This window comes from Thunnus albacares, chromosome 19 (assembly GCF_914725855.1).
Source record: "Thunnus albacares chromosome 19, fThuAlb1.1, whole genome shotgun sequence".
NCBI lineage: Eukaryota > Metazoa > Chordata > Actinopteri > Scombriformes > Scombridae > Thunnus > Thunnus albacares.
The window spans coordinates 15,755,438-15,783,051 of NC_058124.1; the positions used below are offsets into that span (position 1 = coordinate 15,755,438).

General features: G+C 38.9%; 1 protein-coding gene and 1 long non-coding RNA gene across 4 annotated transcripts in view; one reads left to right on the forward strand and one right to left on the reverse strand.

Moving 5' to 3' along the window:
• Positions 1-8,345, forward strand: LOC122969894. The gene is made up of 3 exons (XR_006399110.1): positions 1-308; positions 479-647; positions 8,252-8,345. It is a non-coding gene; the product is annotated as an uncharacterized LOC122969894 (long non-coding RNA).
• Positions 2,951-27,614, reverse strand: part of dennd3a (DENN/MADD domain containing 3a) — a 26,492-nt gene continuing 1,828 nt past the window's right edge. The window contains exons 1-30 of one of the 3 annotated variants that reach the window (XM_044335915.1): positions 26,344-27,070; positions 26,163-26,262; positions 25,185-25,340; positions 24,800-24,935; positions 22,195-22,310; positions 21,969-22,099; positions 21,745-21,856; positions 21,481-21,600; positions 21,298-21,396; positions 21,049-21,168; positions 20,344-20,459; positions 19,881-20,036; positions 19,655-19,751; positions 19,455-19,558; positions 18,382-18,587; positions 18,128-18,287; positions 16,617-16,773; positions 15,864-16,086; positions 14,193-14,272; positions 13,562-13,741; positions 13,293-13,463; positions 11,708-11,837; positions 11,243-11,350; positions 8,751-8,848; positions 5,877-6,031; positions 4,876-4,942; positions 4,515-4,587; positions 4,297-4,415; positions 4,062-4,199; positions 2,951-3,960 (exon numbers count right to left, since the gene is read on the reverse strand). In XM_044335915.1, coding sequence (XP_044191850.1) covers positions 3,766-3,960; positions 4,062-4,199; positions 4,297-4,415; positions 4,515-4,587; positions 4,876-4,942; positions 5,877-6,031; positions 8,751-8,848; positions 11,243-11,350; positions 11,708-11,837; positions 13,293-13,463; positions 13,562-13,741; positions 14,193-14,272; positions 15,864-16,086; positions 16,617-16,773; positions 18,128-18,287; positions 18,382-18,587; positions 19,455-19,558; positions 19,655-19,751; positions 19,881-20,036; positions 20,344-20,459; positions 21,049-21,168; positions 21,298-21,396; positions 21,481-21,600; positions 21,745-21,856; positions 21,969-22,099; positions 22,195-22,310; positions 24,800-24,935; positions 25,185-25,340; positions 26,163-26,243 — 3,804 coding nt within the window. In that variant the 5' untranslated portion in view covers positions 26,244-26,262; positions 26,344-27,070 and the 3' untranslated portion in view covers positions 2,951-3,765. Of the gene's footprint in view, positions 3,961-4,061; positions 4,200-4,296; positions 4,416-4,514; positions 4,588-4,875; positions 4,943-5,876; positions 6,032-8,750; positions 8,849-11,242; positions 11,351-11,707; positions 11,838-13,292; positions 13,464-13,561; positions 13,742-14,192; positions 14,273-15,863; positions 16,087-16,616; positions 16,774-18,127; positions 18,288-18,381; positions 18,588-19,454; positions 19,559-19,654; positions 19,752-19,880; positions 20,037-20,343; positions 20,460-21,048; positions 21,169-21,297; positions 21,397-21,480; positions 21,601-21,744; positions 21,857-21,968; positions 22,100-22,194; positions 22,311-24,799; positions 24,936-25,184; positions 25,341-26,162; positions 26,263-26,343; positions 27,071-27,614 lie in introns of those variants that run through there. The other 2 variants (XM_044335916.1, XM_044335914.1) reach the window with 2 other exon arrangements.

Sequence of the window (27,614 nt, forward strand, 5' to 3'; positions counted from 1 at the left end):
GCAGCTTCACTACTAATGAAATGAATAGGAACTTCTATCCTTTTTCTCTCCTGCTGTTGGCTTTGCACTGTAGAGCACCATGCCGTTGTTGACTCAGGTTATTGTTCCAACACTGTTGGGAGTTTTTCAAGTCAGGTTTTAAGTTGCAGCACAAACACTGCAATTGTGGGATTTTTTTTCCTCTTAAATCTAGACCTCGCTTCCTGTAAGTAACAGTTTGTGGATTAAAGGAAACTGATTAAGAGCTGCAGGGGAGACAGAAAACAACTTATCTTCCACAGCAGCCGAGGCATGAGTGGACCTGCACGGTGAGAGATTAACAGCTGCTTATGGCTTTATGTAACAAAACAATGTCCAGCACACAGACACACACACATACACATTTGTACAAATGCAACTGCACACAACTACATACTCAAATGCAGTATTTGAAGGACTGGAGGGGGGATTGGCTTTGATGTGAAAATGCCTTGACTAGCTCCACAGGGAGGTCAGAGGTCATCTACAGAGCAGCAGCACAGCAGGGAGTCAGTGTTTTGCCCAAGGACACTTGAGCAGGGTGGACCCAGCTTTGTGTTGCATTCTCCTCATCAGTGCAGCGCCCTGCTGCACACGGAGGGGAAGGTGGGAAGTTTCCACGATTGCAGGTATCAAATAGTAGCTTCTGTGTTTGCTGTTGTTGACTTTGTATTTACATTTTGAATTTTAAGCTTGTCATAAACTCTTATGATCTTTCTCCCACTTTGACCTCTCTTGATATTAAACAGCACCCTCTTCTGGTTAAGTCTAGCAAGTGAGCATCAATGATGATGAGGTCAATTTTCCAACCAATCATTTTGCTTACAGTATGTAGCTCTAGGACAGGCAAAGTAATAAATGCATGGCATAAAATGACACAACTTTGTTTGTAAAATTGTAAAATGCACTTCTCAAATTAACTGCATAAAGCAGTGGCTCCCAAACTTCTTAGTTTATCCCTTAAGGCAGCAGTAAGCAAATAACCTCCAACAATATTTGGCCCCCAAACAAAAGCAGTTTCCCCTTTTATAGTTTACATCAAAATTTTTTCATGAATCTCAATGAATCTATAGTAGATTGTAAACAATGGAAACACATTCATTTTATGACCTTGTAACATCTTATAAACTTACAAGATGAATAACACAGGTATATAACATAATTTGGCCGTTCTGGCAGAACAAGATTTGTGTCAATAACACTACAGGCCATTGTTTATTGTGTGTGGAGAAGCTATCAATTACATTTCTAGTCTTGTAGTGTAACACAGAAGATATGTTTCATGCTTAAAAATAAGTTTTTGCATTATGAATATTTAACATAAACTGCTGTAACTCGGTTTGTCCTCACTTACGAATGGGGAATGATGACATCTGCCCTCAGATTCAATTCTAAAACAGTTTTATACGCTCATTTTATTCATGAAGGCATTCAAAGAAATAAACAAACAAAACATATTAAAAACATATCAGGCTGTCTTTCCTTTCACTGTACCTGAAAAAAACTGGCCTGTGGTTGAACCTAATTATTGACCCCTGCCTTGAGGTCAAGTTATACAGTCATCGTCATGTTTTATGAGTTAGTTTGTGAAAATGTAAAAATGCTCCAATAATACCCAAGAAAAAGCAAAGATCAAAGGAATATCTGAAAAAAATTAGAGCTGCAATGACTAGTCAATTAATCAATCCACAGAAAATTAATCGCCAACTATTTTGATAATTGATTAATTGTTCTGAGTCATTTTTTAAGGAAGAAATTGCCAAAATTCTCTGGTTCCAGCTTCATGTTTTCTGGTTTCTTAAATCTTCTGTGACAGAGTATCTGTGGGTTGTGAACTGTTGGTCGGGACAAAACAAACATTTTTAGGTTGTGTCTTAGGCTTTGACTTTATTTTCATAATTTTCTGGCATTTTTAATAGACCAAAGACTAACTGATTAATCAGGAAAAATGATCAAGATTCATCGATAATGAAAATAATCGTTAATTGCAGCTCAAGAAAAAGTAATTATTTTGCGTAGCACAAGTGTTTTTTTCTGCTTTCCAATCTTCTGACCCCTCAGAATAATCCTGCAACTTTCTTTTAAGGGGTCTGGATCTCCAGGTTGGGAAGTACTGGTCTAGAGAGTAAATTAAAGCTTGATCTGGTTGAAAATAAAGACAAACTCAAGACTTCCTTTAAAAAGTGTATTTACTCTGTACATTGCTGGTTAAAAGGTAAAAATCTTTGTTAACAATCTTTGAGATAAAATATAGTTTCATATTAATCTTATAAAAAAAAATACTCATTGAAACATAAAACACATCAATAATTGTTGCACAGTCATCAGTGTTGTTTACAAAAGTGATATACAGTACCAGTCAAAGGTCTGGACACACCTTCCCATCCACTTGAGTAAGAAACTGTGTCCAAAACTTTTGACTGGTAGCCTGCTGTAAATGTTCATGTTCAGCTGCTGTTTACAGTTCATAAATACATTAATAAAAGCTATGTTGAATCTGAGGCTTTGTTAAAAACAAATGTATTCCAACTTCTTTACTCTCATTTTTCAAGAGTCCCTGAATTTGTTGGAGACTAAATGATGGTCATGGAAGACTGAAAAAGAGAAAATGAGAAAACTTGGTGTTCTCCTGTTTCACATAGTTTCTCCCTTTGATACAACACAAAGTGATGCATCTAACACTACTGTAATAACATTTAAAATCTTAAATAGCTATGTAGAATATGTAGAAGAAATTACTTTAGCCAGAAATCATGACTCAGTTCATTTTCTTTACTTAATATCTTCTGTCAGTTTGTGTATAAAACTGACAATTGTTAAAACTAACTGCCAAGTAACACAGATAAATATTCTCTTGTGGGGAAATAAATAGAGGAAAATGAAACTTTATCTAACAATGAGGTAAGTATTTAGGTAAGAAATACAACAAGAGTGAAGTATTGTGGGGTTTTAATTGCTGATAGATTTGCGTTTCTGCCGAACTAACCTTGTTTTTCTTGAGACACTCTGAAACACATCACACTTTACTGTATATATCACATGTCAGCGTTATGTCACGAGTCCAGCTCCCAACTTTGTCTTGTCTTTCATCATCTCTCCCGTCACTCTCCACTGTAGATGATCCATTAAAGCATAACTCCCATGAGAATAAAGATTTGTTTGGGTTTTCCTACAGGGAGGGTGAAGTATGTGATCACTGACGTTTTTGTTTTATCTCGAATTTACCTCAAAAACAGTCGGAGGCGAGGCTCAGTTACAAAAGCTTCCCACATAATACTAGTCTATTTAAACTTAAGGTAAAAAGGGGTGTTATATTAATAAAAATATAATATATACCTTCAGTAAAGTGAAGCACTTTGGATTGGAAAAATATCCTGCAGAACTTGGATCCACTTTTCTGATTTCAGTCTTTATTTGTCCTTCATATTCCCGAAAAACATGTTAGTATTTCATACTGCAAGCCACCACTTCATAGCAGGCGAGAGGAGCTGCTCAGTTGGTGACACTTTATGTAAACAATCATTTAACTTGTTGCTTCACATGACTGCCATGTGATTCCTTCATATCTCTTGAGATGCAGAGGCAGGTCGAGGTTGCTATTTTGATCACCCCCTCCCTTTGCTCCAGTGTCCAAACACGGATCTTCCCTCCGTTTTTAAACAAGCGGTCTCAGAGTAGTTTTAACAAAGCGATGGCATTAAGAAAAATGGGCTCTGAAATGTGTCCTTTCCCGGCTAGTAAACATCCCTACTCCACCTTCCAGATGGCGATCTTTCCGTCGTGTTTGGCAGCGCCGCTGAGTACGTACCGATCCTCAGCAGAGCAGAGCGCCGTCACCTTGTCGTTGTGGCCGTGAAGCTCTTTCAACACCTGATGGCGCTCTGTGTCCAATATGTAAATCTTCCCTTTGGTAGAACTGCGGGCTACACCGCCAACCCACACCTAGAGAGATAACAGAGGGTTTAAAAAGGGACAGATAATATATTTCATGTCTTTGCCAGAATTATAATCCATTTGTAGGTGATTTTAAAGGTTATGTGTACCTGATTTTTCACTTTAATCATGCAGTAACAGCCGGTGCAGTCTTGTAACACCACACGCTGGAACGGTTTCATGGTGTCCTTAGTATGCCAAATACACACTTCTCCTGAGTCTAGACACACACTCCACAGCTCCTCCCTCTGTCCCAAGAAAAAGGGTCACAAAAAAAGAATAAGTGACATGTGCTTATACATAAAAATGCAGCAAACTGTGTGTGAGTGTGTCTGTGTGTGCTACCTCAGGTAACAGCAGTATAGAGCTAAACGTAGTCGTGGATCCTTTCTGTTGCTCTGGCAGATTCAGACGATGTTTCAGTGAACCATTCCTCCATACCTCCATTATGCTGTCCCTCGAGCCTGAAGAGAGTGAGAGTGAGGTTGTTCGGTTTCTATCTTCAACTATTAACTATTAATTTCCCACTTTAATGCTCCAGTGAGTGAGGGTGTGAAACTTACAGCACCAGAGTGTTGCGCTGCAGCTGTAGACAGACTGCAGACGGTCACAAGAAAGGCGGAAGTGCCTCTTCACCTGAGTGGTTTGATACAGAAGTGACAGTAATGAGAAATAAATCACGAATATAATAAGAGGAAAAGGTTAAATTAAATGTTCAGTCCTTGAATGAACCAAAACAAATCAGTTCTAATGCATTTCTAATGATTATGTCAGTATATAGCAGCTGTTTTACATAGTACTTAAGGAGAAAATGATCTATTGAAAAAGAAAACCAATAAAAACATAGTTTACACCATCACAACAACATTTCACAACAACATTTCACAACAACATTTCACAACACAATGTTGTTGTGAAACTTACCTGCAGTGTTGAGACATCCCACACCATGACGCTTCCCTCTGCACTGCATGAGTACGCCACCTTCTGACTGAAAGAGCAAAATGCGCCAGTAAGTGTCTGATTTATATTTGAACCCTCCACCTGACTGAAATAGTTTGCTTTCAGTTACATACTGTATATTTTTATTTTAGTGAGTCCTACTGGTGTGAAAGCAGTAGTTATGTTTGAATGGTCTATTTGTTTATCTACATGATTATTTGACTACAATTTTGAAAATGAATTAATTGTTTAAAACATTTATCAAACAAAAATGGCAAACAATTGCTGGTGTCATCCTCTCAGATGTGAGGATTTACAGCTTTCTCAGTTTTATGACATTGGTTTTTGAGTATTTTTGGGTTTAGACCTGTTAATACAAAGCAAACAATTTGAAAATGTCAGCTTGGGTTCTGGAAAATTTAATTTTTTGACTGTTTCCCAATATTTTATATATAGTACATGATACAATTAATTGGTTAACCAAAAAGTGGCAAATCAAATAATGAAAATAATCATTAGTTGCAGCATGAATAATGAATTAACTGATGTATGATGATAAATGATGTAAGAAAACAGACAATGCAAAGGCATTTCCTCTGTCAAGTCTATTATTCTCTATATCAGGACCCTTTGGAGTGCTTTACTGTGTTTATATCATATATTGTTGCTATAGTTACCTGCAGTTTAACATTGCTTGCACAGTGATTTTGAACTGTGATTAAATTGTTGACCACAAATATGCTTGAGGTGTCCTAATGTACAAGTTTAATACCTGCCAGCCATATACAGTATCTTTTTATGCAATATATAAACTATAAAAATTAATGTGGGAAAAATATATACAGAAGAACAGTCAGTTGTCAGGTGCATTTAAATGGAAGCAAAGGGTTTCTGACAGGACATGATGCATTTTTGTGGCAGCTGATTGACTGTTTTACCTGTCAGTGATTGTATGCAGGTCTGTGTGTGTGTGAGTGTGTTACCTGTATTTGTCTGTGTCAACTGCAAGTCCGGTGACCTCTGCCCTGTGTTCAGTCAGCTGTCTGTTACAGACCATGGCCACCATGCTGATGATGTAGATAACGGAGTCCTCAGAGCCCATCCAGACTTGGTCTTTGTCAACTCCCAGCATACAGTTCTGTAAGAACAGAAAGAGATGGACAGTTAGACATCACGCTTAAAGGAAAGATACATTTTCTACATCCAAATGTAGAAAAGTTAAGGGCTAAATTTTGAAAAGAATAATAGGAATTCCTCTGTTCTCTTAAAACAGGGACCACAGAGATGTAAGGCCTTACGTGTAGCCTACATACTTAATAACTTTAACATTAGGGACACTAATTTCCTTTAAGACAAAGTAAATTATTAGCTGATGCAATTAATCTAATCTCTACTTATATGCACAGGGCTTCATACAGTTGGATTTATCTCTGTAGATTATTAAATTCAGCTGAAAATTAATCTGCAACTATGTTGATAATCAACTAATTGCTATTTGTTATTTTTCCGGCAAAAACGCCAAACATTTGCTGATACCAGTTGTGACAATTTGCTGCTTGTCTTTGTCTTTCATGATAGTAAACATAATATTTTTGGGTTCTGGACAGCTTTTTTGGACATTTTAGGACCCTGGGCATTAGGAAACTGTGATATTTTGGGAAAACTTCTCTCAAATCTTTTTGCTTGACTCTTCTTCAGGTACAGCATGTAAAACTCTCTTGTCCACCGTCCTTGTCACTTTTTTGGGATAAACACTTGATTATAGATAGATAGATCTATTTGACAACAATAAAGGTAAATACAAGATTGCAGTCAAACAGTTCTGACATACAGTTAAACTGTCAAGTCAATAAAAACACAATAAAGCTAAAAACATATTTCCATTGTTGTCCTTAGAATTAATTGAGATAATAATCGGCGGATTGATTGTTAGTGAAAATAATCGTTAGCTGTAAAGTACAGTAGGTCTTTTCCTAACAGGAAAGTATAGCAGATATATATAAAGTAGATTAAGGTTTGTATAGTGGGCCAAACAGAAAATGCTGACAGTTTAGTGTAGAAGGAAATTCAGTGTGCACTACCCAAACTTCTCCACAAGGTGGCAAAACTGTTCTGATAAACTATTGTACTCAGCTACACTCACAAAGTCCTGTCTACATAGTTACATGTAATATTAAAATCTGTTTTTACACAGTCAAACTCAACCAACATAACTATGTGGAGAAAAATGCATTTTGGTTGCAACTGTTGTCAATAAAGCTGCTCAGCCACATAAAAGAAAGAAAGATTTAAAATTGTCAGAGCAGGGCACAAATGTTTAATACATGGCCTGCTAGTGAACTTTGTGCAAATATTATGGTGTGAGACAAGAGAAAACATGCAGTTCCTCCCTCTATCACTATCTCTCTCTCTAACACACACACACACACTCACAGATACGCTAACATATTTCATGTGACTGTGACCTGCATGCATTGAGTAGAGGTCAGTGAATTAGCACAGTCCTAACAAGTGCCTTAAAACCTTGCACTCGTCCCTAACCTCATTAACCCAGAACATTCTCCTCAAGCAGCTTCAGCTTTTCACTTGTTTACATTTTGTCCCGAGAGGAATCAAAAGTTTGTAGAGAAAATGTTTTGGTTTAAGGTGGGATGAAAACTATTCAAAAACCCATTGTATAGTTCTAAAACATGCACCGGCTAGTCTGAACATAATACTGATGTTGATTGAGGTGAAGCAGTGAGAGCAAAAAATAAACCTGAGGAAAACAGTTTTATCTGTGTCTGATGTCAGTGGTATGCATGTGCTGTTTATCTGCTGATTCTGCCCAGTGATGAGAAGCAGTCAAACATCTGGCCGAGTGTTTTCATTTAGTGAAGCAAGAATGACTGTGGGATTGGCAGTGAGCTTACATGAAAACAGCAAGTTCACTACAGCAGTTTTTGCAGAGTTTGTACAGCATGAACTATTATTACTTTTTACGAGCGTATTTTTCAGCAAAACCTCTTTTTTATTTAAAATAATAAGCAAAAGTTCTCAAATAGATCAAATTTTAGATGGTTTTAACTGGCCTGTCCAGGAAATTTGTCTAAATTAGTCTAAAAATTGAAATAAAATGGAAATGCTTGAGGAGGTGTGGCTATAAGTCCAGTAAAATTAGCTCATTACTACCAATTTCCTGACATGAAGAGATTGTGTTTTTTTTTTTTTATTAGAGTGTGGATCAGTGATGGCAGACCATGCCCACATATCTTGGTATTGTCCATATACAAAACCTTTTTGTGAGAACGTGAGACCTTTACTGACAAGGCTAATGGGACTTAGTATTTATGTCTCATTTCTCTCTTTTGTATTTCAGATATCTACTTCCTGAAGATCTTGATGTCAGCAAGTAAAAATGGACCTTTTCCTAGACAACATCCCTTTGCTCCATGGAGAGGATGATTTAACATCCTTCGAATATAAAAAGACAGTAAAGAGTAAAAAATATTGGCTGGAATGGTATTCTTCTTAGGAAACAGATACTGATACTATTTAATGTTTATTTTATCGTATTTTTTTTCTCCACGTAAATCCCTGTATAATGAGCTTTATCTGTTAGTTTGTCTGTGTTTAATTGATGACCTCATCCTTGTGCTCCTGTTCTTAGTTATGATTCAGGTCAAATGAGGAAACATTTAATCAAAAAAAAAATAAGAAAACAAGAATCTTACAAGGCATTGAATCCCAACTTTTATGTCTTATATATATATAAATATATATACATATTTGTTGTCTTTTTGTGTCCCCTGCATCTCTTTGCATTTGTGAGTTATATGGGTGTATCTTTGTGCAGCGTTTGTGTTTGTTTTTTTTACCAGTCTTGCATTCCCCACATGACAGGTGTGTGTGAGGGACCAGCTGGAGGCATCAAACACCATCACCTTCCCTCCGCTCACAGACACCCATAACTGACCTGAAACACACACACAGTATTTATCAGTTACTTCCAAATATCTTATCACATAGTTGTGACCCACGTCTGCCAGTGTTTACTCTTTCAGGGGGCCAAGAAGATATATCAACTGAAACTTAGCCAGTGAATTACTATTAAATGTGTTTTATACTGTTTACAAACATTACAAAAGGAGTGAATTTTAAAATCACTTTCATAACAACCTTCATAATGATTTGAATACATGAGGGTAGCGAGAACAGACCTCTGTTCAGTAATGAAAAACTTTTCAAATTTCAAACACCTCATGTTCAAAACTGACTCCACCCAGGCTTCATATAACGGTCATATTTCCTGTGACGTTATTTGCCGCTTTTAGCAGTGCTGGTGGAAAAAAAAAAAAAACATCCTGTATTTCATGGGACATGAGAGAGAGAGAGGGACAGTGAGACATGAGAGGGAAGGGGAGAGCAGGGGGGAAACTGGACGTAGAAACTGAAAGAAGTAGAGGGAGTAAGAGAAAGAGAGAGAGAGAGAGAGAGAGAAAGAGAGAGAGAAAGAGAGAAGGGAGTGGTGAGGAGAAGTGGGAGTGAGCTGGCCGTGTTCCAGGAATTCAATTCAGTGACCTATATTCAAACCAGAGGGAGAAAGAGAGAGAGATAGAGGCAGTGAGGGAGGATCTGAATAGCCAGATTTGTTCTTTTCACCAGCAGAAATCCCAAAGAGCCGACTGCTACAGAAGAACTGTGTTTGTATATGAATGCATCACTGAGTGTGAGCGTGCATGTGTGTAAGTGCTGGACGTCAGTCTGCCACCAGCCGGGCATCTAAGTGGCCCCAGATGGTCTGTCCACTGAAGGGCACGGCTTTGTAGTTTTCTTTTCAAGCTGTTCCGGATCAGTCTTCCTGCCACATAACGTGCCAGTCTGTCTAATCAAAGGGACCATAAACAACAGTAAACAACTTTTGTGTTTCAAGGTCAAATATGACGACGGGGGATTTCTTAACGAGTGACAGATTATGTGTCTTAATAAAGTTTTGGGTCACCACAAGCCGCCAGAACAGCTTATGTGCTCCTTTGAAGAGATTCTACAAGTTTCTGTTTCTCTACTGGAGGGACGATGAACGCGTTTTCATCCAAAACATATTCTCCCGTTTGGTGTTTTGATGATGGTTTTGGTTTGACGGTTTGGTTTGAAATCTCCCGCAGGTGTTGGATTGTGTTCAGATCTGGTGATGAGTCGCATCATTTACATACACAAACCATCCAGTGACCCTCTTCTTCCCCCGTATGGGCGTTATTTTCTCTATGTAGTCATTTGGGAATTTCTTGTACTTAGTCAGCCATCTGTAAAGCTAGTTACAGTTAAATTATTGTGTGGTTTACAATTCAAGATCCTTTAACTCTCTAAATTAACTCACTTTGACTACTCGCACACTCTTTGCTCTTTTAATGTGCCGTTTCATGATATTTATCATTTCATTACTGATCAGACTATGACAAAACTTGGGGGAAGGAATGTAACTCATCTTACCACACATGCTCAAAATTATACATAAGTTACAAACTACATTTACTCCCTAACCTGTTTTTTTCTCTGTGTCTTTACTTTTGTAAATTGTTTTTCAAGTCAGTAATTTTAAAAAAGGTACTATGAGTTCAGATTCTAGCCCCTTAAAAGAATAGTTCAACATTTTGGGAATGTTTGTTTTGTTTCTGCGATGCGCTTATTTGCTTTCTTGCTGAGAGTTAGATAAAAACATTGATACCACCGATTGAAGCGTCTGTAATATCATAATAAAACATTTGGAGCTTAGTGTGAGGGTCATCTTCCCTTCAAGATTGATACCACTCTTATTTCTGGAGGTAAGACAACTTGGCTGGTTAGTCCAAAGAAAACCTTGGAATTACAGCTCAGAACATGTGCACATATTTACTGTATTTGTCACTGATACACCCAGAGAGGGACTGCAGCATACTTGATGTTGATGTTCATGATTGCCTGATTTGAAATGTGTGTCTCTAACTTATTATGTGCTTTCACGTGGTTTCACAGCTCCCACTGGGCAGGCTAAGCTGTATATATTTATGACTCTTTTGTTACAACGCACTTGAGGACAGGCTTCCCTCACAATATTTTCTGAGTTCCTGCTCTCTATTTTTAAGCCAGTGATGACGAAGCAAAGGTCAACTGTGTGTGTGTTTGTCACTGATAGTATATGTCAGTGACAGCGTGTGTTGGTGTCATAGTTGAAACTCCTGATTGTGAAACTGCCTTCCTGCTTCAAACAGCCAATCAAATCATAGACTCTCACACTGACCAATCAGAGAGAGAGCAACTTGACACTTGTCATCCCAGTTTTAATAAGAACGCAGAGGAGGTTGCTTGGTTACAGGACTGGGTGCGTTTGTACCTGGTGTGTATAGAAGTACATCCACAGCTTGAGGTGCAGCCAGTTCCAGTGAAGGGTTAATTTTGTGCTTCAGTGTCTCTGCAGTCGTCTTGGGGACCATCATCGGCACTAGAGACACACAAGCCACCATTGAAGAGAAGTAAATAATCTTTCCCAGATGGGGCATGTGCAAGCACGAAGCTGAAAACCACCACATAGCAATAAAATTTTTCACACAGCCTCTGATGTGTCTTTGGTATACAAAAAGCAACCAATAACAAGTCCATCACCCCTTCCACAATCTATGTAAAATGTGTTTTCTGTGTGTCAGCTGTATTAGCAATCAAACTCAGCCAAAGCAAAGTGAATTTATGTTGCCTTCCATGTTGACAAGCAGTGTGAGCTTATTGGACACTAGGTGGCAAAAGTAAAGCAAACCGGACAAAAGCTGCAACAATTATGATTATCATCGTCGTGATCGTCTACCTTCCATCTTGATGCGGTCAAAGTGAGCCAGCTTCGAAGCAGCATAAATGGCCTTACTGCTCTGAAGGCTGCCCACTACTGCGTCCATTAACAAGGCGTTAGTCAGGGCCTGCTGCATGTACTGCGGGTCCTGGAGAGAGAGAGAGACGCATTTACGACATTTAAAATAACATTTAAAATTAAAAGTTGACGTTTATGACTTGTGCTATGAAAAAAGGCATAAAAACATAAAGAGTAGAACGTATTAGAAAGTTAAAATATTGGGTCCCTTAGTCCTGGTCCCATGTCATTCCCCTTCTCTTTCTCCCCTAATTTCCGGTCTTCTCTTTATTGTAAAAATAACTCTTTAAAAATGCATGAAAATAAAGTTTAAAAGATAAAATATTGAGAGAGGTATCTAAAAAAAAGTTCTTCAACATTTTGGGACAGGTGAGAATTAGATGAAAAGATTGATGCCTCATGTCTGTACGCTAAATATGAAGCTACCACCAGGAGATGGTTAGCTTAGCTTAGCTTAGCATTAAGACTGGAAACGGGGAAACAGCGAGCTTAGTTGACAAAAACAACTACAACAGTTAACAAAACCCACCTACCAGCGTCTCTAAAGCTCGCTATTTAACACGTTTAATCTTGTTTGTTTAATTTGTACAAAAACGAAACTGTAAAAATGACACATTGTGGTTTTACAAAGGGAGTTATGTTCCTGAATATTTCTTGGCTGGGCTCATTTTTCCTGAAGTCTGCACGTAACACAATGACAAAGTGTTTGTAGACTGTGAAGTTACTGCTCCCCAATAAAAGACAGCCCAACACACATTTATTCCTTTAAAGAAAGAAGTGATTCAAATATTACACACATATTCAATAAAGTAATTGAAAAGTAAGTCTACTAATACATGCTACATTTTCTGGGGGTCTAACAGAAAGGAGCAGTGCTACACTCAACATAGAGTGTAAAGACAGATAAGGAGAGATAATAATATGATTATTTTCTTTAAATCTTGGTGAAAATGAATTAAAAAGGGCTAGGACAGCACACCCAGTTTACTTATGTTCAATAGCCACATCAAATTAAATCTCAGTGCAATGCTGTTAGATTATTTGACAATATTGCTACATATCCACCTTGTTAGCAAGCTGGCTGTAAATGGACATAATTCATAATGTACTGGCTTTACTGTAGAGACCGCAAATAAAGAGAACTGAGAGGGTACAGGAAATTAAAAAAAGACAGAAAAAAACAGAGCCAAAAAGAAGTGAAGTGAGAGACGGACATGTTACAGTTACATCATCTGGTTTCACAAAGCAAACCCTCCGTCTTTGTTCATGTGTGTGTATTTATGTTCATGCACAACTCATGGAATTTCAACCACACCCACAAAGGTCACACAAGTTCACAATGACTGTCAGCACACACACACACACACACACACACTGATGAAGTATGAGTAATAAAGGAACATGATAACTCCCCAGATGATCTTACTATGCGATGCATTCATGCATGTATTCCTCTCATTTGCAATTCCCCTCTAATCCCACATGGTTTAATTATTTGACACGCACACTTCAGTTACAGTTTTACCTTGTGCTGGTCAGCCATGATGCGTCCTGCCCACATCTCTTTGACCATCAGGTTCCAGAGTTCAGCCTCAGTTTTCAGATTGGCCTCAAATGCCTCTTTCCTTCCCCGAACACGTAACTTCAGGCTGGAGATTCTCAGAAGCAAGAAGGGAGCTGAGGACACCTTCACTTCCTACAGGGAAGGAGACGAAGATAGGATGTAGATCACTATAACAGGGTCAACATACTTAGATTAATAATACTCACGAACCTACACATAACCCTACTCACCTCTAAATCTCTGTACTGCGCCACCTCTATGTATCCCGGTCGTCCGTCAGTGAGCAGGAAAAGCCGCCGCTGAGTCATGGCGATCTTCCCCACACCGCGGTTCGTCTTGACCGAGGAGGACAGCTTAAAGACGCACTCGCTTGGCTCAATGTGCTCCAACACAGATGCAGGCAAACACACCTAAAATTTTTAAAATTACATACAAAACAATCAAATGATGAAACAAGAAAATAATTGTCAGATTAATTGATAATGAAAATAATCGTTAGTTGCAGCCGTACAACCAAAATTCAGCTCAGTTCTTTATGATATATGACAAAGACACACGGCAAATCAATCGTACTGGAATCAACACATTTGGTGCCTATTAATAGTCGTATAGTTGCCTATTAATTTTCTTACTAATCTATTAACCGACTAATTGCTTCAGCTCTAGTCTATTTACAGCAGTAATAGCTGTAACTAAAGATAAAACAGACCTCTATTTTTTTAATTATGATCAGCTGACAAACACAGATGTTGATTTTCCATTTAAACTCATCTATCATATATGTGAACATATCTGCAAATCTAATGACCAGTATATAGTATATAATATATAGTAGATTTGGGCCATTATGCTGCATGTTACCTCTTGTGCTTCGGCCTCAGTCTCCTTCCAGATGGTGTAAAACACTCTAAACAACTCTGGACCAACCTGCTTCTGATGACCTGCAACAAACACACACATACTTTCAAAATTAGGATAATTTGCAGGTGTCCTGTATTGTTCCGAGTCAGCGGAGCCAGATGACTCATGAAGCTGATTTTGCAAATTAATAGTAATAATAATAATTACAATAATTATCTGGAATTTATCCATCTCTCTCTCTCTCTCTCTCACACACACACACATATATTCAAACATCTGACCAGACCAAGTCTTTCTCCATTCCAACCAGTTTAATCTACCAGCATGCCTGCAGAGTGAGCTGCTGAGGGTTGTCGTCTCTACTGTATAACAACAATGACTACAGTACAGTACAGAGTCTGTGCACTCCTCCATACACAGCCAACATCCCATACAGACACAGCCCTCTCTAATCTATTAACTGTCCAGTCACTCCAATTTCAAATGATCCACCCCAATGACGTAGAGCAACATCCTGTTTCAACAGGAAATAATTAACGATAAGAAATTAAACACGCAAAGGGCGCTGGAAAAATCAGTTTCACTTTACAAAACACAGAAGTACAATGATTTCACGCAATGTTCACCTCTGTCTTACTCTTTACCACAAAGAAATACAGAATCATGTTCCACAAGAGAAGAGTCACTACTGTAGTTTATACTGTATAAACCAGCTTTAATCAAGCTTTAGTTGATTGAAACCAGTAGTCCAACATCCTGAACATCACTTTCTCCATTGCAGGTCAGAAAATGAAAGGAAAACTGTTTGCTCGCCTTACTAAACGGTTCATGAAAACTTCTTTCCAATAACATGATGTGGTCAAGATAAGTGCCTTCCTTCCTGAAGAAAGATATCTGACTCACACTGCTGGCTAAAAAAAAATAAAAAAAATCAGCTTTTGAAAAAGTACCTCGGGTCCCATTTCTTCAATTTATCATATTTCCTCCAACCTGTCCCTTCCTGCACAGGCAGTTAAACAAAAATATTTCTGGTTATTCTCTCGATAGCTTTTAGGACTCAAATATCTTCTCCTGCCTTCTTGCTGATATGATCGATTAGCCTTCACAGGAATGTAATCAACTCACTGCTGCTTTCACACTGGCTGGAGTGAGAACATCAACTCAATGTCTAAATGTAAATCAAATGCTCATAGTTTAAGCAAACCTCAAAGAATGGATAGACCAAAGACATTAACAGCAAATTATGTAACGATTAAATGTAACTCAAAATTAGCATCAGCCACCAGCTAAAGACCCACTAATGACTACTGGAACCCTGTTTCCACCTCCAACATCCAACAATCCTGCAAAAGAAACTCTGTTTCTTCAAGAAGGGGTGAGTTAATAATTAACCTGAGGAATGAATGTTTGCCAGGAAAAAGGGAGGAGGTGGTGTATAGCAGGATATTTGTGTGTATGAGTGTGTGTGTGACGCAGGGAAAATCCAGTGACTTGGAGTCTTTAAGAAAAATGAACTAAGCACTGATGAATGTGCTTCTAAATAATATGGAGTTTTCCTAATTACAAACTTTCCGGGACCATGAACTTTTGTTCAAATCTGAGTCCCTAAACTGTATAATATCTCACTGGTAAAGTATTCACACCACACACACATTTTAATAAACTACTTACCTACAGTTAGAGCATCAAAAAGTCTATGAATGGCTCCCTGGTCTTTCACGATGCCGGACTCCTGAACACATTTCACAAACTCCTCGAGCTGCATGTATTTTTTGGGCAGCTGGAAGCGTTTCACAGCACCTTCCTCGTGTCCGTTGACGCTTCGTGCACGTTCTCGCTCCTGGTCCCTCTTGACCCGACTGATGAGCCGTTTGAGTTCTGGACGTTTGTCCGCCTGTGAGAGATATCAACGATTAAGGGAAAAGGTGAAGGTGAAGTCTACAGATCACTTGTTTTGTTTGACCAACACTCTGTAATTTTAATTTACAATCATGTATAAACCTGAAAAAAGCAACAAATCCACACATTTGAGAAACTGGAGCAGGAGAGTGTTGTTTACTTAACAAAGCGAATAATGGATTATGGTTAGCTTGTTAATTTTTAATTGAGTCAGTGATGACCATTAACCCAAGGTTATTGATAAGGAGAGTCCATTGCTGCATTGCATTGATTATTGAGTCAACTAAACCTGTTTGTCAGATGACATTAATATGATATCATATATGTAATATCATGGTAATGTAGAGGAAAATTCTAGTTGTGGAAAAGGAAAAAGAATATGTTTACTTAAAGAAAACCTGACAAATACACGTATATCTGTGGCTTTAACTTAAATTAATCCAGGTAACAGAATTTACAACTTCATATCACAGTTCAATAGCAGAGAACAACACAGCGTCCTCATTCATAATGGCCTGAACGAACCTGTAACCGCTCAACTTCCAGCAGTGAGTCCACCAGCGACTTAACCATCTGTGATGGAAAGATATCTGAGTCGGTCTTATAAAGACTCTGGAAGTCCTCCAGTGCATCCAGACGCTTGTTGGACACAGTGTTTACCAAACCACGCAGGTAGTGATACCTGGACAGAGAGACGGATGGAACGGATAAGTTCAGTCATTTGGTTTACTTGAAATGCACATACGCTATGTGGAACTTAATTTATATTTGATTACAGTGTTTGGTCTTGGTATACTGTATGATCAACGCCAGAAAATTAAGTTATTCTAATTTTTTCATACATGGCTTGGTGCAATTGTGAAATAAACCTCAAAATTATTTGGTATTTACTTATGTAAATAACCCTAACCCACCCCCATGTTTCTACAGTAGCCCAGAACAGACAAACCAAACACTGGCTCTAGATAGGGCCTTTCACATTTTTTTGCCAATTTTGCAGCCACCATAGGTTCTCCTTCACTCTGGACCTTTAAACTTGTGAAATATTTCAAAAGGTTTTGTCAGCGTAAAAATTAAAAAACAACTCCCTTGTACAAAAACACATATTTCTACTTCCTTTTTTTTTTTCTTTGTCCTCTCCTCACAGCACCTGGCCAGCAGAGTATGAAAATGTTTTTTTAAATGTCACGACTCAGGGGCAACAACCGTTTTTCCTAAATTTGTATTTTTGTCAGTAAAATAATGACTCAGCAGGACATCTGACAGAAAAGCAGCAGTCTCAGAAGAAACTATTTTCTACAATGTTGCCTCAAATGTGTAGTAACTTATTTGCACTTTGAACAGAAGCTAAAGCAAACAAAACCACATTGCAATTAGAAACTCCTCCAAGGGAGTTTAATGTATTTAAAGCATTTCACTTCTTTACTTCTGATAAAGATGTTTAAATGTTGGATTCACTGTCTACAATTCATGGCGCAGAAACTGTTAAAATTAATCTGAGCAAGACACACAGACAACTCTATTAATGTTCTACTATCATACTATGCCAGAAATACTAATATAGTGTATCAGCACATTTTGATGAAAACCACTTAAAGGAGCAGTGTGTAGAATTTAGTGGCATCTAGAGGAACAGACTTGGCAGAAATTGAATATAATATTCATAAGTATGTTTTAATTAGTGTATAATTATATGAAAATAAGAATAGTTGTGTTTTTGTTACATTAGAATGAGCCCTTTACATCTACATAGGGAGCAGGTCCTCTTTCATGGAGGCCGCCATGTTGCACAACCATGTTTCTACAGTAGCCCAGAACAGACAAACCAAACACTGGCTCCAGATAGGGTCTTTCACTTCTTTTTTTTTTAACCAATTTTGCAGCCACCATAGGTTCTCCTACACACTGGACTTTAAACTTGTGAAATATTTCAAAAGGTTTTGTCAGCTAAAAAATTAAAAAAACAACTTCCTTGTACAAAAACACATATTTCTACTTCCTTTATTTTTTTTTTCTTTGTCCTCTCCTCACAGTACCTGGCCAGCAGAGCAGATTCATCAGTTGGTGTAGCATTAATTGCCTTCCCCAGGGAAGCAACCATGTCAGAATAATAGTTCTGGACGTAATGATAGGCCAAAGGAGGGGGGAACTCTGGGAGACGGAAAACCTTCACTGCTATCTGAGGAGACTTCAACCCTGGAAAGAAAAAAAAAAGAAATTATAAGTTTGGTTGACTTTTTTTTGGATAATTGCTCATAAATCCACTCCTCATCTCTCTATTGGCACCGACCAATATCAGGAGTCATTTTCCTGAGAGAGGATGGCCTGTTGGAGCTGATGACAGTCAGAGTTTCACTGGCAGGTTGCTCCAGGTTCGGCAGGCTGGCTCCCAGCCTCTTGCTCAGTCTGTTATCAGGGCTGGTGTAGCTGCTGTAGCCGTTCCTGGACAGTTCAGACATGGGAGGACGTCGAGGAGTCTCAGTCATTGCACGATTCCTGCAGACACATGTCGAGATTGAGGTCGTGCTGACAATGGGTGGCACGGCAGTTTAAAGCAGGTTAAACATGGTGCAAGTCAATACAAGCAATCTAATTTTCATTTAGGGAGGCCATGTTGCACAATGAACCCAGATGGTTATTTTTTATAACTTTTCATCACCCTGGCAAACAAATGTGAAGGAAACACTGAATCATCCTTAATTGCTACCTTTGCTGGAATGACAAGAAAAAAACAAGTCATGGAAGTTATGGAAAATCCACAACTTTCTTCCCTTTAGATAAGCACCTCACACACTGTATGTTTCTCACTCTCTAAACACTTGCAGATCAAATGATATTAGAACTAAGTGAAAATATGTTTTGCCTGGTTTAGCAAATTTAAGTGCTTTGGGGGAAAGAAAATCCTCACTAAAGGAATAATTCAACATTCTCTGGAATATTTGTAACCGTTTTCTTGGTGAGAACATAGATACATAGATAGATACCACTCTTATGTCTACATTAAACACAACCAGCAGCCAGTTAGCTTAGCTTACTACAATGACTGGAAACAGGGGGAAACAGCTAACCTGGCTCTGCCCAAAGGTAACAAAATCCACCTAACAACACCTCTAAAGCTCCCAATCTTCACATCTAACTCTCTGCAAGAAAGCAAATAAGCACATTTGCCAAAATGTCAAACTAATGTTTAAGTGTGGAAGAGAATGCCATAGCTCTCTGATACCTTTGCATACCTGTGTGCCTCATTCAAAGTGTGAGGAACAAGGATTATCATATGATGTGAAGCCTTAGAATTGGTTAATATGATACACATGACATGCAAACTACTATTATATTACGTAGTTTGCAGTTATGACATCATACCTGTGTGCATGGTTACGCGTGGTCTGCTCCATGTGGCTGAAGGTGTCCCGTTTCCTGTTCAGTCTGTCTCGCAAGAATGAGTGGAAGATATGAGTTTCCAACACCTGGGGACAACAACAAAGAAAGACACACAGCAGAGACAGTCAGGGTTTGTGTACGCGTAAGTGTGTATGGTATGTTTACATATTGTGTCAGTGTACCTTCTTGTAAAAGGGCTGATCTGCTGGCTCCCTGGTCCTCAGAAACTCCTCACTGTTAAAAACTCTGTGTTCATGGTTTAGAAAGTCCTGGACACCTCTGACAGAGTGACAAACAAGGACAGATAAAAAGAAAAAACAAAGAGAGAAAGAGAGAAATTATTTTAGTCTCTAACTATTATCTTATACCAACTGACCACTGGCCACACACACACAAAAAGATCCCTACCTGAAGGTGTTGACCACTAGCTCCAGGGTGATGTTTTGTATCTGTGTGTTGAGTCGTCTCTGCCAGTCTCTGCGCTGACATCGCAGGACATTGGCATCAGTGCCCGCTCCGAGGTGACACAGCTCCAAGTCATAGTGAAGCTGGAGACTCTCTGCCCTAAACATACACACACACACACACACAGCAAGTATGTAAGAGTTATGTAGTCCAGTATGGCCTTAAACGACTTATTTAATTCAGTAATCTAAACTGTGTTCCCTTTGTAATCTGATTTATTAGCTATTTAGGAGGTTGATTCGATTTTTGATCCAAGCGAAGGTTCTACTGCAGTTTTAAATAATTTCTGGTAAACATAAATTCTGCCTTGTAGAGTGGTTGTTGAGTGTGGATGTTTCTGGACAGATGTGTATTTGATCGTTTTATTTTATAGTAACGCTCAACTAAAAAAAACATCGAAAATCACCTTGACATAAAGCTCTCAGCTGCAGCCAGAGGGACAGCTGGCAGGTCAAGGGTTTCAGAGCATGACGACTGAATGATGCCATCATCAATATTCACCAGGATTAGGTCCTCCGTTTCCTGCACACACACACACACACACACACACACACACACACACACACACACACACACAGATATATAAACATAATGTAGGTACAATGGGTACAATTCATCACAAGCCAGAGCTAACAGAGCAGGGCTCAGTCAACTGAACAGACAGCTACTGTTATGTAGCTGAATATGCAAACTAAGCTTCTGTAAGACACTGAATAAAACGTTACTACTGCTGCTGCTACGTCAGGCTTTAGATGAATACAGTGGAGAATAAATACTTATTGTTTCTTAGGAAAACACAGCAAAGGCTGGTCACTTGAATTACACACTGGCCATTTAATTTTAAAATATGCTTGCAGTAAATCTAGTGATTATATGACACAGAGCCTTGCTCTCTCTGGTAAATAGACAAAACATTATAAGGCAGATATGCAGAAACAATTTATTTATCTAGTAAATCCACTGGTTCTGACTACTGTAACACAATAATTTCCTTCCATAATCACACTATATTCCACACTATCAAAATATTTCCCTGCTAGTATAAGGAGGAAAAACAACTTGGATATTAACTGAATAAAAATTTCCCAAAGCAGCAATGGTTTGTACTCACTGCAGCAACTTCTTCAAAATGACTGATGTGGCAGCCCATCAGGAAGGCGGTAGGAGCCATGAGGAAGTCCAGCATTCCTTTAGCCAGCACGGGAACATAAGGCTGCTGCCAGGTCAGCGGCTGAAACGGATGAAAACATAGATATGAAAAAATTGGAGGGAATTTTAGAATGTGTGGGAAAAAACACTGCTATTGCGACGAGGTTGTGTTACTGCTATTTAAAAGACATGATGTTTTTCGTACACTGACCTGCAGGTACAACAGAAGACTCTCTGCGACCAGAGTGAGTCTGGCCCAGTCAGCAGAGAAGAAGACCAGCCTCTGTTCTTGGAGGAGGCAGGACAACACCTAAAGAGGGCAGGAGATTAAAGAGTTAGCTGGAACTGAGCTTTTCCCCACAGCAAGACTCAAGTAAACAGTGTTCTGCGTTACCTGGAGCAGTGTTGTGTGTGAGAAACAGAGGAAAGGTAGATGCAGGTCGATGTCGATAACAGGGCTGTCCTGATCCTCTCTGGATGGAAGAACCACCTGGAGAGGACGGAGGCTAAAGGACTAACACACAGAAACAAACGCATACATTACTTAAAAGAGGAAAGGTCACACAGAAGAAGAAATTTAGACACAAAGACACAAATAGATGCATATAGGAAGAGAAACAAGGACAGAGAAAGAGGGAACTGCAGAGAGCTTTCTGACCACGTGTAGCTGTCCAGGAGGTGGTAAAGGGACAAGAGACAACTTGGCTGAAAACTCCTTGATCGTCTCCTCAAAGTCTGCTTGTCTTGCAGGCCGCAACTGGACCAGGAGACTGAGAGATTGGAGGTGGGAGACAGAGTAGAAGATACAGATATAAAGTCTGGTTCAGCACTTTACAAAAGCCAGATTATCCATCAGCTCAGTGTATTTAAATGAATTATTACCATGATAAGCAGTCTCTCAAGGCATTGTAGTACGGGAACTTGGAGATGATACACACGGCAAAGGGTGTATAAAGACGGGACTTTGATGAATTCCACTTGTGGCCATTCTGGACAACTCCTTCCTGATAGGACAGACAGAGCAGAGAGCCAATAAGAAACAGCTATCTGAATTTAAAAAAACACCACAAGAGTTCATCATTATGTGTGAATGTGTGTGTGTCTGTACCTGATAAGCCCTGTAGTATTGCACAATAACTCCGTGGGTCCGGTTCCCAAACAGGTCGGTAAAAACCAGGAAGTGATAACTGTCTTCTCTCTGCTCATTGGCCAACTGAAGACCACCTGGCCAACAGAAATCAACAAATCTCAGGATATGCCACCGGACAAATCATGTTATGTCACGTTCATGTCATGTGGGAGTTTCTGTAATTACTAGTATCCAACTTGTAAATAGCGTCCACGTCAACATCTAAGTTGTAACTGCAATTAGAACTGCAACAATGAATTGATTAATCGGAAATTAATTGGCAACTATTTGTCATTAGTCATTTTTTAAGCGAATGTGAAAAAAGTTTGCTGGTTTTAGCTTCTCAAATGTGATGATTATTATTAATGATTATTAATGTTTTTCTTTGTCATACATGATAGTTAACTGAATATCTTTGGGGTTTTGGACTGTTGGTCAGACTAAACAAGACATTTAAAGACATTACCATTGACTCTGGGCCATTTTCACTATTTTCTGATATTTTATAGAAAAAAATAATTAATCGATTAAAGATTCATAAGATTAATCAATGATGAAAATAATTGTTAGTTGCAGCCCTTATTACGTTTAGAAAACTCAGATTTTTGTGAAATATATTCAACATGTTAATTGCAGTCATGTTACAAAAGTGCCTAAAAAGGCACAAAATATGGATTCCTCATGTCAAGTCCGTCGTTCAAGGTAATTAAACCAAGATTTAATGGATGTGATACTAAACTGTCAATGCACAGTATTTTCAACCCTCAAACAACCAAGTATGCAATTGTACAACTGTCCTAAGTTCTCCAGCGATGTGAATACTCAGAAATCATAAACATGGGAACATTTTAACCTAAATGTCAATGCTTTATTTACAATCCAATGCCGTAAAGCACAGAGCCAACAAACTGTTAATACCTTCAGACTACTGTGATCTTAGAAAGAGTGATGGCGGGTGGGGTTGACATCGCTGCCAATGAAAATGGCAATGTGCAAACAACTCATTAGTTACTCTGACATAAAAGATGATATCGTCCCATAGCGCCGGAAGCAGGACTTGAAACATAGCCCACAGAAACATGAAAGGAGATCCCAAATAACTGATCAAAACCTCCCGAAATAATTAAAGTTTTGTTTAAAAAGAGGCTGACAAGTGTTGTTTATATGGAAAATTTAAAAACTGTATCAATGGAGATGACTTATAATAAAATAGGTAGTGCAAGTCTCCATACCCATGGGAAAACTTGATGTGTAATCTACATTGTGGCCTAGAAAGATAGTGATCCATGATGATAGCTTCTGAGCCAGCATAGCACAATTGGAAATCAAGACTGTGATCTGGGACTGTAGTTGTCCAGGTGCCAGTGGCACTGGAGTGAGTTTTGAGGTGGGGGGACATCCAGCTTCGGATGATGTGAAAGTCATGATTGGACCGATGCAACTTAAGTCATAAAGGTAGAATATTAAGTTATAACCGACCAGTCTGATGTGTGTAGAGGTGTGTGTAGTTATTCTGCAGAGGCCTGGTGTTGATTTCAGCTGATTCAATGACGGTAAACACAGTTTGGGCTGGGTATAACGGCACTGTGCTCTGGCATGTCTCTTCTCAGAAGCTGCTGATTTATCAACATATCAGTCCTGCTGCCTTTAGATGCTGCAGGGTTTTAATGAACTGAAGGAGAAGCTTTTCAAACAGTATAAAGCAGCTGTGGACAACAGATACTGTCAGAATAATGCTTTAAACATATGCTGATTTTGGTTGGAGAATGTTTAATTGAAATAAATTATTTATATTTCAAGCATTATTCCGTTATTGCAGCACATTTACAGCAAGTATTTAGTTTGCTCTTGTTGATAAAATGATAAAAAAAAAAGTGGCAGCAAAGTGGTTTCGCTCCAGAAACAGCCGTAGTTCTGACACGTCGAAGACCCATTTTTCACAAAAACACCAACAACTTGCTTTGTGCTCCCTATTTGCGTTTCCCCTCCAGTTTATCATGCATGCACCACTGGGCACCACAATACCACAAAGACAGGCAAAGCCAATTTCACAGTTAGGAAAATACCAAACTGTCTGTGTGCTGCCCAAACTCGTTGTTGCACTATGACAAAACATAGGGCTTACTGTTATATTTGGTGATCAAATTATTTAAACTAGTCTGAACTGGCAGCCATTATAGACTACTCACAGTCCTGGGTGTTCTGATAATGATTGGATTTAAAAGTCCAACATCTTAGAGTAGGCTTAGACATTATTGCTGTGACTGTAAAACCTGGCTTAGACGATATCACTTTTTTATCATAACACCTGAAAGTGGGGGGACGAAGTCTCATTGTCCCCCCTATTCCAGCACCAGTGCCTGGTGCCATCCTGGCAAGATGGTGATCCATCACAACATGGCATTATCCACTAAAAGTAAAATCTTGTTACTCGAGACACACTTACAGCCCAAAAAAATGTTGGTTTTCTCAAGGTAACAGACTTGTGTGTTTACAGAACAAACAGATGTGTGTTTTTCCACACTGTATTAGTCAGTTCAGTACATACAGTACTATATGGTTTGTCACAGAGAAAACACTTTACCAGGGAAACAGAGCTGTGGTAAGGCGATGAGGTCCAGGTCCTTTGGAACACTGATGTCCTCTGTCGCTGAGGACGCTTCAGCACGATTGGCTGTTTCTCCATTAGGCAACGCCTCTGTAGCACGATCTCGCTTCTTCTGCAAGCAAATAAAAAACAACAAATTAGCGTTTTATTTCTGAATAAGATATACAAAGATACTTACTAAATGTGGCCTGAAATGCCTAATACTTTAAGGGGTTATGGTGGTGCTTTGGAGCTTGGCACGTAGCTAAGGTAGCTAACGTGCGCTTCCTCATGTCCCACAAAACATTTTCCAAAAACTCAAACTTTCCAAAATTTTGTTAAATTTAAAATAATAACCAAATGATTAACAAAATTATTATACCTTCTTGATGAAGCTTTTCCTCCTCTGTACACGGCTGAACGCTGGACCAATCACCTGACTGGAGTTGGTCTCCTTGGAAACAAACGGCGGGGCATGGACCTGCAGTACCTCAGCTTCCAGCAGGGGAAGTTCAGTTAACTTACTCTGCTGATTAAGCTGCACAAAAGTGTGGAAATACTGAGGTTTATAATTTTGGCAACGCAGTAATGACTGTACACATTTATAACCAACACAAAAACAATTTTAATATCCTTAATCATTTCCTTCAGATAAAAGTCTAGTATGTGCATATGCAGCAGTAAAGAATCAATGCTAGGTAGAAGGTTTTCATATGTATATACACTGTGAACTGTACCTGGCAGACAACAATATGATGAACATTTTAAAACCATGTTTGTGGCATTGTTAAAGAGGCTGAAATTAAGAGGGATGGCTGCCCAACATGCTTCAAGAGAATCTGAACATCCCATCAGATTTCTAGGCTGGGGCTGCTTGTTGTACTGTAAATGGTCATAAATTTGATCATATATTTATTGCATATCTTACTAACTTTGTTCATGGTACACCATTAAGCATTTTAATGAACATGTATTATATGTGGAATGGTTTTTACACCTGGTATTAACATGCAACTTCTGTTCATTTTGTGGAGACTAACTGCTGGGAGTCAGCTTACATTTTTGTGATTATAACACTTACTTACAGAGAAGCAACAATCATGGGCACTTCTGAGATATCATGATACATATGTGTTTAACAGCATATGGTAAGAGTAAATGTTTGGAGGAGGACCAGTGATTCAGCCGGCTTAGAAAAACTGAAATACTAATCCACAAGTGGAGTCTATGTTGACACCAGGAGCATGCAGGGTATATAAAGGCTGCCAACATCTATTTGTGTGCCTGCAATGTGGGATTATTTTATTTGTCAGTGTTCTCTTGGTATTCCTTGTCTGTGTGTGTGTATGCATCTACATGCCTGGTATACGTCTCGAAGCTTATCGCTGGGGGCTCCGACCACTACACATGCCTCCAGCAGTCCTGACGGGAGCTCTGCCATCACATACACAACACACACTCTGCAAGAAACACACATTGTGCATTCAGATGAGATGAAATCATTACAGTTTGTCAAACATTTTTTTTTGGATATTGCTCACCCTTTTTGTAACTGCTGGTAAATCTGACATCATGGATGACAACCACAGCAGACAGAGCAGCTGTGATGGTTCAGATTTTTCTTTATTTTCAACATGACTCACAAAAGACTCCAGATGCTCATCTCATCCGAGTTTGAGTTTCACATGGAACAAGAGTGAAACAAGAGTTTTGGTTTTGGTTTTCTTATTTGCAAAATGTAGTATCGACTAAATAAAGGCCAGCTGAATTACCTTATTACTTATCACATACTCACAGACAAATCTCTCTTCCCGCAACTTCCTCCAGATGTGTGCAGACATGCATACACACTCCCAACACACTCATGTGGGCACAGTCAGAGACACAGGCAATAACATCTAACTAACACACATACAGCAGATGTTAGGGTTTGGTTACTGGTGCCGGAGACCAGTTTTGTCATCTGCATCAGAACCACAGATGGGAAAACCAGGTTACTGTGACTATAGCTTAAATTGAATAACAAGAACAATGTTAACTACTTGCAACTGACCTGTTTCAAAATCAGTTGACAGAGCGCTGTATTTTGATGGTATAGTAAACTGCTTTGACCCTTTATCAATCAAATGACCCTTCCTTCCTATATAAATGCACCTATCCTTTTATACTGCCAGGCAGATCCATGCACAAACATCTGACTTGCATTAGTTACAGCCACGGGCAAAAGCAAAGGTTGCACACACTCCATTCCTCCTCTCTTCTCTCCACTTTCTTCCTAAGTTTATTCTCTCTTTCAGTCTCCTTCTGTTTTGTCTTCCTCTCTTTTCTTTCTTCACCTTGACACTTTTGCTCGCTTTTCTTTCTCTCTCAGTCTTCAGGCCATTCCGGCTTCTGACTAACTAACTACCTGTGTCATGGAAACACACTAAAGTCATTTATTCCCCAAAAACCCTTAATTTTGTAGACTCCAAGTGTGGGTGTGTGTGTGTGTGTGTGTGTGTGTGTGAGTGTTTGTTTGCAATGCTCGTAAACTCAACCAATGTCCACCATCACAGCAGTTTTAGAGCTTTCTTGCAGTCATTAACTTGCAGGACAGTATCACACAAACACGCACTCTCAAATGTTTAACAGAATGCAGATGTCATGCGTGTGAGACTGAGAGAGAGAAAGACAAAGAGAATTCATCAAGAGGTTTTCATATTGTTTCTGCTTGCTTCATCATTCCCTGAAATTCCCAAAGACTTCACTTGAAAAACAACGCTGCATAGAGACACTGTAGCATAAACATACTTAACAATAATATTGTTCAGAG